Source organism: Podarcis muralis, chromosome 17, assembly GCF_964188315.1.
Source record: "Podarcis muralis chromosome 17, rPodMur119.hap1.1, whole genome shotgun sequence".
Classification (NCBI taxonomy): domain Eukaryota; kingdom Metazoa; phylum Chordata; class Lepidosauria; order Squamata; family Lacertidae; genus Podarcis; species Podarcis muralis.
In genome coordinates this window covers 7,908,315-7,923,967 of record NC_135671.1, presented here as the reverse complement: position 1 = coordinate 7,923,967, position 15,653 = coordinate 7,908,315, and the positions used below count along the sequence as shown (strand labels likewise).

At 45.1% G+C, this 15,653-nt stretch overlaps 1 protein-coding gene across 3 annotated transcripts in view; it reads right to left on the bottom strand.

Moving 5' to 3' along the window:
- The window catches only part of WRN (WRN RecQ like helicase), a 68,867-nt gene that overhangs the window by 40,317 nt on the left and 12,897 nt on the right, over window positions 1-15,653 (bottom strand). For 2 of the 3 annotated variants that reach the window (XM_077920893.1, XM_077920894.1), the window contains 8 exons: window positions 14,610-15,003; window positions 12,663-12,743; window positions 10,464-10,596; window positions 10,037-10,112; window positions 8,916-8,983; window positions 6,893-7,001; window positions 5,045-5,113; window positions 4,783-4,865 (listed from right to left, as the gene is read on the bottom strand). In XM_077920893.1, the coding sequence (XP_077777019.1) occupies window positions 4,783-4,865; window positions 5,045-5,113; window positions 6,893-7,001; window positions 8,916-8,983; window positions 10,037-10,112; window positions 10,464-10,596; window positions 12,663-12,743; window positions 14,610-15,003 (1,013 nt within the window). The remainder of the gene's footprint in view (window positions 1-4,782; window positions 4,866-5,044; window positions 5,114-6,892; window positions 7,002-8,915; window positions 8,984-10,036; window positions 10,113-10,463; window positions 10,597-12,662; window positions 12,744-14,609; window positions 15,004-15,653) is intronic. The other variant, XM_028711886.2, reaches the window with a different exon arrangement.

Genomic DNA, 15,653 nt, shown 5'->3' with positions numbered 1-15,653 from the left:
ACTGTATAGCTAAGACAAAGGTGGGCCCCGTGAAAGACAATGAACCAGTAGAGAAGTGCTTGCCCTGCTGCAAGGAGGCTTCCAGATCCGAAGTCTACTCAGAAGAAACCTGCACTTGTAGCCCAGCCGATGTTCAGAAAGGCATGGATCTGGTTGAATTAGTATAATAAAACCTCTGTGTCTGCCTTTAAACTCCTGCCTAGATTTCTGTTTGTCTACAGTAGGGCAACTGGGTTGCTAATGAGCAAACTTGAACCCTGATTAGACGACCCAGTTAACATTTATGCCAGAAATTATTCTAGTAAGCTTTAATGCTGATTGGAACCTCAAATTAACCTGTGGACCTCCAGATGTCATGGAACTCCAACTACTCCCAACAGGTTAGCCACCTCTTTACTAAAGTTTTTTTTTAAAAAGCAGCTGTCACTTGGCAGAAATAAAACCCTACAACCTAATTGCAAACTTATGTTGACATTTTGCAGAAGAGAAAGGGAAAAAGAAAAATGTGCTCTCCACTGAACCTTCCCAATGCTCCCATAAGTCAAGGTCTACAAAAAGTTATCTTATCCTCGCACTCCTACATCCTTTCCCACATTAAGTTTCTTGCAATTCTCAGAAGTACAGAGCACAGACAAGAGGGACTTCAATTAACAGAAACCTTGGCTGACTGGATCAGAGCCAATGTAAACATCGGCGGAGCCCAGGTGGACAACCAAGAACATGCCATAAGTCATTTCTCTGATAAGAGCTTACTCTGTTTATCTGACCCTGAGGCAGATTCCATACAGTAGCTGGCCTTGAAGTTAAGGATGCAAAGCTGCAATTAACCAAGTCTCAACACTAGCTGGAAAGACCAAATATCCTTATCAGCTAAGGCCGTGCTCTCTTCCCAAGGTATTTTGGAGTACTTACAATCAACAACTTGGCCCAAATGAGAAGAAGAAAATTTGACCCTCCTTTTAGAACTTAAAGAAAGGGATTAAGCTTTCATAGTAATGGTTCTCCCAAAGATCTTTGTTTCTGTTCCAGACTTTGCCTATAGACAATCCTTCCTCTTCTCTGTGGCAATGGCAAAAATATTTGGTAGATTTCTGTCACTGGAATAAGAAAGTATGGCTGGGGATGGGGGCGGGTGGCAGCGAGTGTTGTTGTTGTTGAGTCGTTTAGTCGTGTCCGACTCTTCGTGACCCCATGGACCAGAGCACGCCAGGCACTCCTGTCCTCCACTGCCTCCCGCAGTTTAGTTAAACTCATGTTTGTAGCTTCGAGAACACTATCCAACCATCTCGTCCTCTGTCGTCCCCTTCTCCTTGTGCCCTCCATCTTTCCCAACATCAGGGTCTTTTCCAGGGAGTCTTCTCTTCTCATGAGGTGGCCAAAGTATTGGAGTCTCAGCTTCAGGATCTATCCTTCCAGTGAGCACTCAGGGCTGATTTCCTTCAGAATGGATAGGTTTGATCTTCTTGCAGTCCGTGGGACTCTCAAGAGTCTCCTCCAGCACCATAATTCAAAAGCATCAATTCTTCGGCGATCAGCCTTCTTTATGGTCCAGCTCTCACTTCCATACATCACTACTGGGAAAACCATAGCTTTAGCTATATGGACCTTTGTTGGCAAGGTGATGTCTCTGCTATTTAAGATGCTGTCTAGGTTTGTCATTGCTTTTCTCCCAAGAAGCAGGCGTCTTTTAATTTCATGGCTGCTGTCACCATCTGCAGTGATCATGGAGCCCAAGAAAGTAAAATCTCTCACTGCCTCCATTTCTTCCCCTTCTATTTGCCAGGAGGTGATGGGACCAGTGGCCACGATCTTTGTTTTTTTGATGGGTGGCAGCGAGTAACACGCAGTAAATCAAAGGTAGAGAGGTTGGGGATTCCCAGTCTCAGGTCATACTGTGTGGTTTGCTGGCAACACCAGTGCCTTAATTGCTAATAACGCTGAAATGATACACTGAAGAATAGCCTGCAATTTCCTCGATGGCAGGCACTCTATTTTGGTATGCTCTCCCTGGAAAATCCTTTAGAGTTAGGAGCTTTAGAGTTAGGAGCTGCTGGTGCAAACATCTGTTCCCATTCCTTTATACAGTTCTAAATCGTCAAGACTGCATGTGTCTGAAAAGATATGCTCATTTCTAAAGTTGGAAGTGGGTGAGCATTAAAAGACTAAGAGGCTTGTTTCAAAATGGGAAACCACTGTCATGTGAAAAGCTGATCACCTCCTTCCCTGCTGAGAGGGATCTTTGGCTCAATTACAAGGGCAATTGCCGAAAGGGAAAGTGTGGATAGGTCTTTAACAGCCTTTGAAACCTAACACTTCCATTGGTTCAGCCACAGGGAATTAATCTACTGCTCTATGACATGCTATGGGAATTTGGTAGGGTTGAAACAGGTCTGGAAGGGGAATATAGGGGGATTAGTGCACTATGATTCTGAGGCAGCCCCCATTTAAAACCATCTCAGTCTTAGGTTTGTGCAACTGCTTCGAAAATCATTCATGGGTGGAACTTGACATCAATTCAGCTGAACTACAAGAACATGACTATGCCATTGAGGAGAGGCTGTAGTGCTTTATCCACCAGATGTGGTGGCTGTGTCCTTACATTGAAAGCTTTTGGGGCCCAGTATTTGACCACCACTCGAAAATCACAAAACAACCAGTTGCTAAATCTTCATATATAACCTACTTATCCTTACCACTAGGCAAGAAGCTGCTCCATATGGGCCCAATTAACTTCCTCTTGGTAAGGGCTAGAATGACAATCTCTGGAGGCTGGAAGACCTCTTCGGATGTCACCAGCCATATTTGGATATTTGAGTTATATGGCCAAGACCATATAACACCGGTCCTGAAAGACCTACATTGGCTCCCAGTATGTTTTCAAGCACAATTCGAAGTGCTGGTGCTGACCTTTAAAGCCCTAAATGGCTTTGGCCCAGCATACCTGAAGGAGGATCTCCACCCCCATCATTCAGCTCAGACACTGAGGTCCTCCTCCAAGGGCCTTCTGGCAGTTCCCTCACTGCGAGAAGTGAGGTTACAGGGAACCAGGAAGATAAACAACTATCCGACTTTTAGAAGACATCTGAAGGCAGCCCTGTTTAGGGAAGTTTTTAAACCCAGCCAGATGGGCAGGGTAATGTAATGTAATGTAATGAAATGAAAATAATACCGTATTTTTCGCTCTATAACACGCACCTGACCATAACACGCACATCGTTTTTAGAGGAGGAAAACAAGGGAAAAAACATTCTGAATGAAACAGTGGATGTATCATTTTTGTGCTTCATGCTGTGGCCACAGACATGTGATCTGATGGTGAATTTGGGGTGACCCAATGCAAAAATCCTGATAATTCCTGTGGATCCATGCTTTGTAACCACGTTTTTGCACCATTGCAGCCCCAGGCAACAGTGGGTGCGTGATTTTTTTGGTGCAGGCTGTAGCCATGGACATGCTATGTGATCTGATGGTGAATTTGGGGTGACCCAATGCAAAGATCCTGAGGATCCATGTGGATCCATGCTTTTTAACCACGTGTTTGCACCATTGCAGCCCCAGGCAACAGTGGGTGCGTGATTTTTTTGGTGCAGGCTGTAGCCATGGACATGCTATGTGATCTGATGGTGAATTTGGGGTGACCCAATGCAAAGATCCTGAGGATCCATGTGGATCCATGCTTTTTAACCACGTTTTTGCACCATTGCAGCCCCAGGCAACAGTGGGTGCGTGATTTTTTTGGTGCAGGCTGTAGCCATGGACATGCTATGTGATCTGATGGTGAATTTGGGGTGACCCAATGCAAAGATCCTGAGGATCCATGTTGATCTATGCTTTGTAACCACATTTTAAGTGGGGAGCGAAGGAAAAACAAAGAAGGGACATGAGAGGGGTGTGCAGAGAAGCAGCTGGCTAAGAATGCTGGAGAGGGATTTAACGGGTGGGAGGCAAAAGTTCCCCCCCCCCCAAGCCAGCCATCTCTCTCTCTCTCTCTCTCTCTCTCTCTCTCTCTCTCTCTCTCTCTCTCCCTCTCCCTCCCCCCCTCTCTCTCCCTCTCCCCCAGCAGTACAACACTTTCCCCTCTGCTTGCCTGGAGGGGAGGGGCTTTCCCTGCTCTTTGTTCCGTTTCAGCAATCACAGCAACGAAACAGAGAAGGGTGGGCAGTAAGACCCTGAGGCAGAATACAGGAAAGCTGCCACTTCCTCTTTTCAGGTTTCCCTTCTCCGTGAAGAGCGATTTGACCTTTGCTTGATTTTTTGGCTCCAGGGACCACACATTCGCTCCATAACACGCACAGACATTTCCCCTTCCTTTTTGGGAGAAAAAATCTGCGTGTTATAGAGGGAAAAATACGGTAATTCACCTTTTCAGAAAAATTGACTCAGTCTACAGAGCCCATGGGCATTCTAAAAAGCATTCTTTTGATACCACGTGTTTTTTGTTGTTATTTCTGTGAAAACTCATAGGTGTTTTATAAGAAACTAGATTCCAATACAGTGGTACCTATGGTTACGTACTTAATTTGTTCCGGAGGTCCGTTCTTAACCTGAAGACCACTTTAGCTAATGGGGCCTCCCGCTGCTGCCGCGTGATTTCTGTTCTCATCCTGAGGCAAAGTTCTTAACCCGAGGTACTATTTCTGGGTTAGCGGAGTCTGTAACCTGAAGCGTCTGTAACCTGAAGCGTATGTAACCTGAGGTACCACTGTAGATAAAACTCCTAGCAATTCCAAGAGCAGCAATCTCTTCTGAATTTTTTTAACACTATCAACTATTCCCACTTACCAATTGTTCTGTCAAGTTCCTCAAGCCATGGCAAGTTCCCCGAACAGAACTCTGGGGTAATGTAGACAACTCTATAGTGGCCCCTAGAAAAAAGAGGGGAAAACAGCTGTGAGCTCAAGTTCAGCTTTTTTATGTTTGAAATTGCTCTTTCATGTTTACTGTACTTTATAAAGTTCTTTAAAAGCAACTTTAGGACTCTGCCTAAGAAGAGGCACGTTATTTGCCTGACCACCCCAAAAAAAGAAGACAAGGCAAGGCTTACGCTTTGATTTCCCCTCTGACATTCTTTGACTGTGCTGATCCAAGTAGACAAGCTTGAATTCCTGACATCCTACAAGAAAACACCACAGTTTTTTTTATGATTTAGATTGTAATACCCATTGGCTAGAAACAGTAAAAATCTGTCTGACTGCACAGTGGCTGTTCTCTAAGCAGGGCTTTCACTAATTCGCCATAAAAAGTAAGATACATTTTACGTTTTCACTTCCCATCTATCACTTTGCCTTCTAGAGTAGTATTACAGTGGTGCCTCGGGTTAAGTACTTAATTTGTTCTGGAAGTCCGTTGTGGTGATCACAAAGGGTCCCTGGACGTTTGACGGTCTATTGATCCCTGTGCCACCACTGTGATTGCTTCCCCACTGCCACCATCCCGTTTCTCTTCAGGTAAACAGTTGTTAACATCCAAACAGTTGTTAACATCAAACCAAATAAACAAGTTTATTTTATAAGCGTTAACAAGTTTATGGTTTCAGATCATTTATCTTGTCAGTTTCTTAACCTTAGTTACTTTACCAGCCTATACCTTCCTAATACAGTGGTGCCTCGCAAGACGAAATTAATCCGTTCCGTGAGTCTCTTCGTCTTGCGGTTTTTTCGTCTTGCGAAGCACGGCTATTAGTGGCTTAGCAGCTATTAACGGCTTAGCGGCTATTAGTGGCTTAGCGGCTATTAGCGGCTTTAAGAAAAAGGAAACAAACTCGCAAGAACTCGCAAGACGTTTCGTCTTGCGAAGCAAGCCCATAGGGAAATTCGTCTTGCGGAACGACTCAAAAAACGGAAAACCCTTTCGTCTAGCGAGTTTTTCGTCTTGCGGGGCACCACTGTAACTTCTGATTATCCCAACTGTCTGTCTGACTCCTCTTAACAGATTCTCTCACTCTCTCACATCAAAACTATCCCAACCCACAGACTTATCCTCCCTCTCTCTTCTCTATCACCCGACTGACTTCTCAACAACTCCAACTCTAACTCCTCCCCTTGGGTTCCCACTTGCCAATCACTTCACACTCATTTAACCCTTTCCTTATGACCCAGCATGATGTCACCTACCCAGGAGGGCAAACGCCCCATCCGTTCTTAACCTGAAACTGTTCTTAACCTGAGGTACCACTTTAGCTAATGGGGCCTCCCGCTGCCACTGCGCGATTTCTGTTCTCATCCTGAGGTAAAGTTCTTAACCCGAGGTACTATTTCTGGGTTAGCGGAGTCTGTGACTTGAAGTGTCTGTAACCCAAGGTACCACTGTATATGTAGAGGAACAATTGAACTTCCAACGTGCATTCGGAAAAGGGATTTTGGTGCAGTGGGGTGGGAGATAAAACTGGCGCCATTTCCTCATGCACATTTCCAGTTCAACACTACATTAAGGGTATGCTTCTTGGGGACATCCGATGCATGGTTCTGACATCGTATGTCTTAGAAAATGAAATTCTCCGCTACAGAAATATAAAATCTTCTAGTTCATTTCTTTTTATTAAAGAAGCTTTAAGGAAAAAAATAGACCCAGGAACATCTCTTTTGCAATGAAGAAAAGAAAGACGACAGCACCTCTAAGAGAGAAAAGGTGCTACATTTGTTTTATGCCACACTTTTTTGATAGGTTTGGACATTTTGTGGATTACAGTTTAAAAAACCAGAGACAAACATATCCTCAAAGTTTGATGCGGCTAGGAAAAGACAACAAGTCTTCCGATTTATTGGTTTAAAATATGTTTTAGGCCACCTTTTAGGGCTGCTTTCATCACAAGGCTGCTTTCATCGTATAGACACAGAATCACAATATATAAAATGAAGACAAGCCCATTTCTTCATGGCAGGCCTAGACTTACTCAAGTTGTAGTACTTGGTCTTCCATCAAAGAAATAAGGGGAGAGATTACTACTCCAATTCCTCTTGTATAAACTGGTGGAAACTGAAAGCACAAACTTTTCCCGTATCCTGAAATAATATATATTGAATGAACACATCTTGAATGATAAGGGAATCTCATTGGAAAACAACATTTCCTTTCCTCAACCTCCCTAGTCTGTTATCAGTCTTTATAGAGACACAGATGTATATAATGACATTAGCGTATTAGTGGGTTTATCCTCATGTCTATGTCAGTACTAATAAGGACCTTCTACAACACTTCAAATTAAAATTTTACAGATGTAGAGAAAATCACAGCAAGGCTAAAACTGGCACCGAATTTAATGAACCAGCTTCAGTCCTCTTTGTTCCAGTGACCTCTAGATCAGAATAATAGAATAAGATGTACATGCGGCTTCACAGCTGGTGCACAATGTGGCAGCAAGAATGCCAATAGGAACAAAGTGGTCTGAGCATATTAACACCAATTCTGGCACTATGTTGCCTAGTTAGCTAATAACTTAGTATTGTCTAAATCAGAGCTTTCCAAACTTTTCATGTTGGTGACACACGTTTTAGACAGGCATCATTTCCCAACACAGTAATTCAGTTTTACTAGCAAACTGGAGGTTAAACTAAACCGTTTCCAGCCCTGGGAGGAGCACAGGCAGCGTTCGCGTGACACACCTACACAGTGCAGCCGACACACTAACGTGTCGCAACACACAGTTTGGAAAGCTCTGGTCTAAATACTGGAAGTATGATACTGTCCTAAAGGGGGGGTGGGGTGAAAATGTGGAAGCTGTAGAAAGAAGTGGAAATTGACCCGAAACAGGTACTTTGAACTTCCACCATGCCATACCAAAGGCTTCCTGACCTTGGGATTGGGGGGCGCAATTAGTGCCAGCAGCGTCCGTTAAGAGTTTGGGTGTAATCTTTGACACCTCCCTTTCCATGGAGGCGCAGATTGCAGCTATAACAAAGGTAGCATTTTTCCATCTCCGCCAAGCTAAGCAGTTGGCTCCTTACCTCTCTCGCCCTGACCTAGCCACTGTGATCCACGCGACGGTCACCTCCAGACTGGATTATTGTAACTCGCTCTACATGGGGCTGCCCTTGAGACGGACCCAAAAACTCCAGCGGGTGCAGAATGCTGCAGCGAGACTCCTTACGAGGTCTTCGCTGCGAGATCACATTCACCCGGTGCTATACCAGCTGCACTGGCTCCCGGTGGAGTACAGGATCAGGTTTAAGGTGCTGGTCTTAACCTTTAAAGCCCTATACGGCCTAGGACCCTCGTACCTATGGGACCGCCTCTCCTGGTATGCCCCACAGAGAAACTTACATTCAAATAAAAACATCTTGAAGGTCCCAGGCCACAGAGAAGTTAGGCTGGCCTCAACTAGAGCCAGGGCTTTTTCGGCTGTGGCTCCGTTCTGGTGGAACACTCTGTCACAAGAGACCAGGGCCCTGCGGGACTTGACATCTTTCCGCAGGGCCTGCAAGACAGAGCTGTTCCACCAGGCCTTTGGCCAGGGCACAGCCTGACTCCCTCCCTCGGCAATCTTCGCGGAGCTCTGGCCCAATGGTTGCCAGTGGCTTGAATTAATTAATTTTATAATGAATGATTTTAGTGTTGTTTATGCTGTACTTTTGTACTGTTTTATTGTTGTTAGCCGCCCTGAGCCCGGCTTCGGCTGGGGAGGGCGGGATATAAATAAAATTTATTATTATTATTATTATTCAAAGATGGAGCAGTGAGGAACAGGTGTAGGAGAGACCATCAAAGTTCATGAGCTTCCTTAAAGTTGCAGTTCTTAAGACTCCAAACCATTGCATCCAAAAAGCTTACAGACTCCCAACCCAAAGATATCCTTGGCATTTTATCCCCCCAACGGGGCAACAACCACTCATATCACTACACCCTAACACTCTCAGGAAGTCATCTTCATGGGTTTATCCCTCATACGACATCCTGTGGAAAAAATATATGCAGCTCACCAGTTGCCATGACAACAAGGTTGTCTCTTCTGTCTTGCAAAACCGAAGAGATCACTTTCCACTGGACCCTTGAAGTTAAGGAAAAACATGACACAAAACGTTCCACTCTCATTTGAGTCTTATTCAGCAACTCAGCATTCACTCTTTCATGTGCAACATAAAGGCAAAGGGACCCTGACTATTAGGTCCAGTCGTGGCCGACTCTGGGATTGCGGCGCTCATCTCGCTTTATTGGCCAAGGGAGCCGGCGTACAGCTTCCGGGTCATGTGGACAGCATGACTAAGCCACTTCTGGCGAACCAGAGCAGCGCACGGAAACGTCGTTTACCTTCCCGCTGGAGCGGTACCTATTTATCTACTTGCACTTTGACGTGCTTTCAAACTGCTAGGTTGGCAGGAGCAGGCACCGAGCAACGGGAGCTCACCCCATCGCGGGGATTCAAACCGCCGACCTTCTGGTCGGCAAGTCCTAGGCTCTGTGGTTTAACCCACAGCGCCACCCGCGTCCCCATGTGCAACATACAGGTTTCTTTTTACAGAAAGCCGAGTCTTCTATGCTCTATTGACTGAGCTATTCCAGCTAAGGAATTTGGGATAGAGCAGAGCTGCAGGAATTGTTCTCCTTGGTATCTCCCTTACTCTGCCTTCTATCACGAAAACATCCAGCCATCCATGTCACCTTTGCAACAAGTCAATTCCTCATTGTCCCTGCCTGCCTATGCATGCAGCTAGTCCAGATGTCCACCTCCAAATGATCCCATTGGTTCTTGTTCCACTGGCCAAGCCACTATCATCTCATTTGCACCATGAGCGTGCCCTAGAAGACACCTAACACAACACTCCCCTGGCCCCGTGGGGGGATTGATAACTTGCCCACTGTTTTCAGGGAGCCCACTCCACCAGCACTGATCTCACCGTTGCAGAGCCCACCATATGTTCCAAGCAACACAGCTTAAAGACCACTGCACTATGCATGCTGGTCGCAACCCATATGGTGAGCCCTATTCAGCAGTACCGCTGGGGCAAGGGACCTGTCCCAGGGATATATGTTTATGCGGTAAATACAAAGCACAGATCCCTTCCTATTGTTGTGTATAGGAAAGGAAAACAACAAAACTTACGGTTTAAAATTTGCATGTCCAAAATACATCTTTAGGCAAGCAATTTGTTTATCGTTCGGTCTAGGCAAGTAGGAATCTTTGAAAACACAGAAAACACAAGATTCAGAGCTGAAGAATGTACCAAATCTAGTGAAGTCGTGAGAAGCAGTTCTTGTAGCTAGGTCTCCATTTTAACTTGTTATAGTGACTGGGGTCTAACTAACTATTGTAGGCATCCCTCAGGGAGAATTCCGGTTTCCTCGCCACCCCTAAACAGCGGATTCCCCATGCTTTATTATAAATTGCTCTTGAAACTTGGAGGTTTGTCTAAGCTTCTCTTTGGAGAAATATAAGTTCCCTTTGAAGTGCAGAACTAGATAGGTGGTTCTTTGGATATATTTTAACAAACTTTTAAAGTGGGTTTTTTTATTAAAAAAAAACTATTTACCCCAACTTTCCTCCTCTTCCTCAATGCCTTCATCTTCCTCATTATCATCTATAGTGAGTTCATTTTGCCTCTTGGACTTATCCAGGGTTGAATCAGTGAAATCTTTATTGTGCTTGTCTATTTCTTCTAAGGACTGGAGAAGAGATTGGACAAGTTAAGACGCTCTTAGATCAAAAGATGAAAATAAATCAGAGGTAGCTAAGATGCTGGAATGAAGTTACATTTGATCGCACCTGTTTGGTTTGTTTTTTAATTTAGTTAATGAGCTCATAAAAAGGTAAAGGTAAAGGTACCCCTGCCCGTACGGGCCAGTCGTGTCCGACTCTAGGGTTGTGCGCCCATCTCACTTAAGAGGCCGGGGGCCAGCGCTGTCCGGAGACACTTCCGGGTCATGTGGCCAGCGTGACATCGCTGCTCTGGTGAGCCAGAGCCGCACACGGAAACGCCGTTTACCTTCCCGCTAGTAAGCGGTCCCTATTTATCTACTTGCACCCAGGCGTGCTTTCGAATTGCTAGGTTGGCAGGCGCTGGGACCGAGCAACGGGAGCGCACCCCGCCGCGGGGATTCGAACCGCCGACCTGACGATCGGCAAGTCCTAGGCGCTGAGGTTTTACCCACAGCGCCACCCGCGTCCCTAATGAGCTCATAAACCCTATCAATAGAATGACTCTAGGCTGTAAAAGTAATCTTCCATTACAAAGAAACTTGGCTGGTGGGAAAAGTTGCAATTAGTTCTATCACTTTCTCTGCCCGTCAAGTAAAAGCTCCAGCTCCTTGATTTCTTCATATCAAGTTGCTGTTAAGGCACAGGAGAAGAGGCAGCATTTCATTTCGCTAAACTGCACCAGTATTTACTGTTATTAAAAGTCTATTCTTGCTTGTCAAACATTTTCTCAGTGGCTCCAGTCAAACATACTATACCAAATACAAACTTCTTCAGTAGAGGAAATACCTGGCAAAGCACATGACCAAAAGATAGCACGCTCTCTCTCTCTCTATTTACAAAACCTCTCTCTCAAAAACAACTTATTTATTCCAAAAAGCAACACATTTACAAAAACATGCTCGTAGACGGAAAAAAACAGACATCTGAAAGAAAAGTAAATTGTTATTTTTAAAAGTCAGCAGACATTATTATTTTGTAACAGACGCCGTGAGAAAATGGAAGAGGCTGGGATTTCCACCTTTTCCCAGCCAAATTCAACACAATTATCTCTGTTATACCATGAATGGACAAGCAACCCAAATACATGATAGGGATGCTTAACAACCCATTCCAACCCTTGCTTCCTTATCTCAATATAACCAAGCTTCAGAGCGTCTCTCTATGGTGGGTATTTAAATAAATAATTGAAAATTAAAATCTAACTAGCCAGAAAGAAACTAATTGGCTCAGGGAGGATCAGGAGAACCCCCTAGATACTCCGGGTAATTGATACTCAGCAAAACCGAGCCTTGACTGGGATCCCAATGATCCCAAGAACGCAAGGTGAGGCAGCCAGCAGCCAGAAAGTTAAAGCCCAGCAATGCAATTCCCACCCCATCCACACACAAAAAAACTAATGTAGAAGAACCCTCTAGAAAAAATGCACAATTTTTATCCATCAACAACAGGACCAGGGTGGGGTTGGACCTTTCCCTTATAGTTTTCCATGAATTTTACTGTCCATAAACAGTATTTTACTGTTCGTGTAAACCCTGAATTACCATAATCTCTCTGGGAGGGGGCAGCACGAGCAACTGAGACCTTGTTGTATAAGTGGTTCCCCCATGCAGGGACCTTTGACACATTTCCAGTGCCGGTTCCCCAAGACAGGCTACGTTCTCAGTTTCATTTAGGCGACATAGCTGCTTTTCTGCCTCTCTGATCAGAATGCCAATGCCTCCGTGGGCCTTTATTAAAAGCAGCAAAAACGTGCACACAGTAAAATACTGTTCCCAGCCAGTGAGTTTTCCGGTTTGTAAACGTTCACTGGAACCCGAAAGTCCGGCGCAGCTTCCACGGCTTCCTGCAGCCAATCGGAAGCTGTACCTTGGTTTCTGAACGTTTTGGAAGTTGAACGGACTTCCGGAACGGATTCCGTTCGACTTCCGAGGTACCACTGTACTTATACCTGATATTTACCGGTAACAGAGACATTATCAAATGTTTTCTGAAAGCACTTTAAAAACTGATAAGTAGATTTTCAAACACCTACTTTAAGCATCTCCATTTCAAGTTCATCATCATCTTCAATGGTGCAAAGAGAATCCTCTTCTTCCTCTAGATGGCTTGATTCCTAAAAGGAACATTTCAAAGTGAGTGCAGTTTCTATTTTGCTGTTGCTTCTCTCTCTGAGCAAACATGACAGCGGCTGGTGTTTGTGCATTTACCCCCATTGATAGGGCAACTGAGTGGGGGGGGGGCAAAGGGCATGTCCGTACCATTTTATAAATAATAATAATAATAATAATAATAATAATAATTTATTTGTACCCCATCCATCTGGCTTTGTTTCCCAGCCACTCTGGGCGGCTTCCACAAAGACCAAAAATACACTAAGATGTCTCACATTAAAAACTTCCCTGAACAGGTAGATGTCTTCTGAATGTCAGGTAGCTGATTATCTCTTTGACATCTGATGGGAGGGTGTTCCACAGGGTGGGTGCCAATACCGAGAAGGCCCTCTGCCTGGTTCCCTGTAGCTTTGCTTCTCGCAATGAGGGAAGAAGGCACTGGATCTCAGCGTCCGGGCAGAACAATGGGGGTGGAGACGCTCCTTCAGGTATACTGGGACGAGGCCGTTTAGGGCTTTAAAGGTCAACACCAACACTTTGAATTGTGCTCGGAAACGTACTGGGAGCCAATGTAAGTCTTTCAAGACCGGTGTTATGTGGTCTCGGCAGCCGCCCCCAGTCACCAGTCTTGCTGCCGCATTCTGGATTAGTTGTAGTTTCTGGGTCACCTTCAAAGGTAGCCCCACGTAGAGCGCATTGCAGTAGTCCAAGCGGGAGATAACTGCACTGTCTTTCCAACTAACCTCCACAGTAAGGTAAAGGTAAAGGGACCCCTGACCATTAGGTCCAGTCGTGACCGACTCTGAGTTCTTTTGTAGTTCTGTCTCTTTTTCTGTTCATTTAGATGTGACAGCCATTATGCAATCTCCCAAAGCAGCCACTTTGTGTTATGCCACGCCCCATAGTAGTCATGTGTGGCTCACGCTCACAGCACTTTCTCTCCAAAATGCTGGAGACCCTTGTAACACGAGAAGGGTTATGCAAAGCCTTATTATTGAGTTAGTTAGGAGAGGGGTTTAAAAGTCCAATATTTTGTCACAAGAGAAAACAGGTGTTTCTCAGATTTCTAGAAGCAAGCAGACCCCCGCCCACCTCTCATGCAATACTGCTTCAGTTGTTGCAGCCCGACTGAAATCTGGGAGAAATATCTGGTTGTTAATAGATTAAACATTACAGTGGAACCTCGATGGTCGAACGTAATCTGTTCTGGAATAATAATAATAATAATAATAATAATAATAATAATAACAACTTATTTATACCCCGCCCATCTGGCTGAGTTTTCCCAGCCACTCTGGGTGGCTCCCAATCAAGTGTTAAAAACAATACAGCATTAAATATTAAAAACTTCCCTAAACATGGCTGCCTTCAGATGTCTTTTAAAGATAGGATAACTGCTTACTTCCTTCACATCTGAAGGAAGGGTGTTCCACAGGGTGGGTGCCACCACCGAGAAGGCCCTCTGTCTGGTTTCCTGTAACCTTACTTCTCGCAATGAGGGAACCGCCAGAAGGCCCTTGGCGCTGGATCTCAGTGTCCGAGCTGAACGATGGGGGTGGAGACGCTCCTTCAGGTATACAGGACCGAGGCCATTTAGGGCTTTAAAGGTCAGCACCAACACTTGGAATTGGAACACTTTCTGGAAGACCGTTCGACAACCGAGGCGCAATTGTGGTCAGCAAAATCCATTGAAAAAATGGGAGAAATGCAGCTCGGAAGCCGTTCGACTTCCAAAAATCGTTCCAAAACAGAAGCATTCACTTCCAGGCTGTCGACGTTCGGGTTCTGAATTGTTTGGCTTCTGAAGCGTTCGACAACCAAGGTTCCACTGTGCTACTTTTCTTAGACCCTTATCCAGATAGACTCACCTTAGACATACAAGCCATTTCACTTAGCAGCTCCTCCTCAGCCTGACGCTCCAACATTTGAAGTTCATATTCAGTTATATCTAGCGACATTAAGCATTCTCCCACCACAGCTTTAGGTCCACTGTCTGAAGCATCATCTACGTGTGTCTTCTTATTAATTTCTGATTCACCTTCCATTAGGGCTTCCTTTTGGACGAGTTTGTGACCCACACGATTGACTGACTCAGACGTGACCTTGGAAGTCAAGTCTGACACTTCAGTTTTTTCTTCATTACCGCAGGTCATTTCTGAATCTGTAGAATCTCCCAGCTCCATCTGGAAGGCAGGCTCAACAAGCAGCTCTCTTCTGAAAGCCTTGACGTTTTCTGACATGGCAGCCAAAATTTCTGCAGCTCTATTAAAGAATGTCAAAATGGCAGAGCAAACTTCAAAATGGGCTTGATGGATTTATCCAAAGAGGGTTAAAGCAAACTTGGATGCATTCTTAAAGGTAAAGGTACCCCTGCCCGTACGGGCCAGTCTTGACAGACTCTGGGGTTGTGTGCCCATCTCACTTAAGAGGCCGGGGGCCAGCGCTGTCCGGAGACACTTCCAGGTCACGTGGCCAGCGTGACAAAGCTGCATCTGGCGAGCCAGCGCAGCACACGGAAACGCCGTTTACCTTCCCGCCAGTAAGCGGTCCCTATTTATCTACTTGCACCTGGGGGTGCTTTCGAACTGCTAGGTTGGCAGGCGCTGGGACCGAGCAACGGGAGCGCACCCCGCCGTGGGGATTCAAACCGCCGACCTTTCGATCGGCAAGCCCTAGGCGCTGAGGCTTTTACCCACAGCGCCACCCACGTCCCTCTGGATGCATTCTTGGTCTGATCTAAATCCATTCCCCTTTCTTAGTAGGATCCAGAAAACCATACGTACAATCCAGTTATCTATTGCCCACATTTTAGCCCTTAAAACATATTCCAAAGCACATTTCAATTAAAAAAACAAAGGTTATTCAATTATATTTAAAAAAAAGATCTTAAAAGACACAGTTAAAACCAAGAA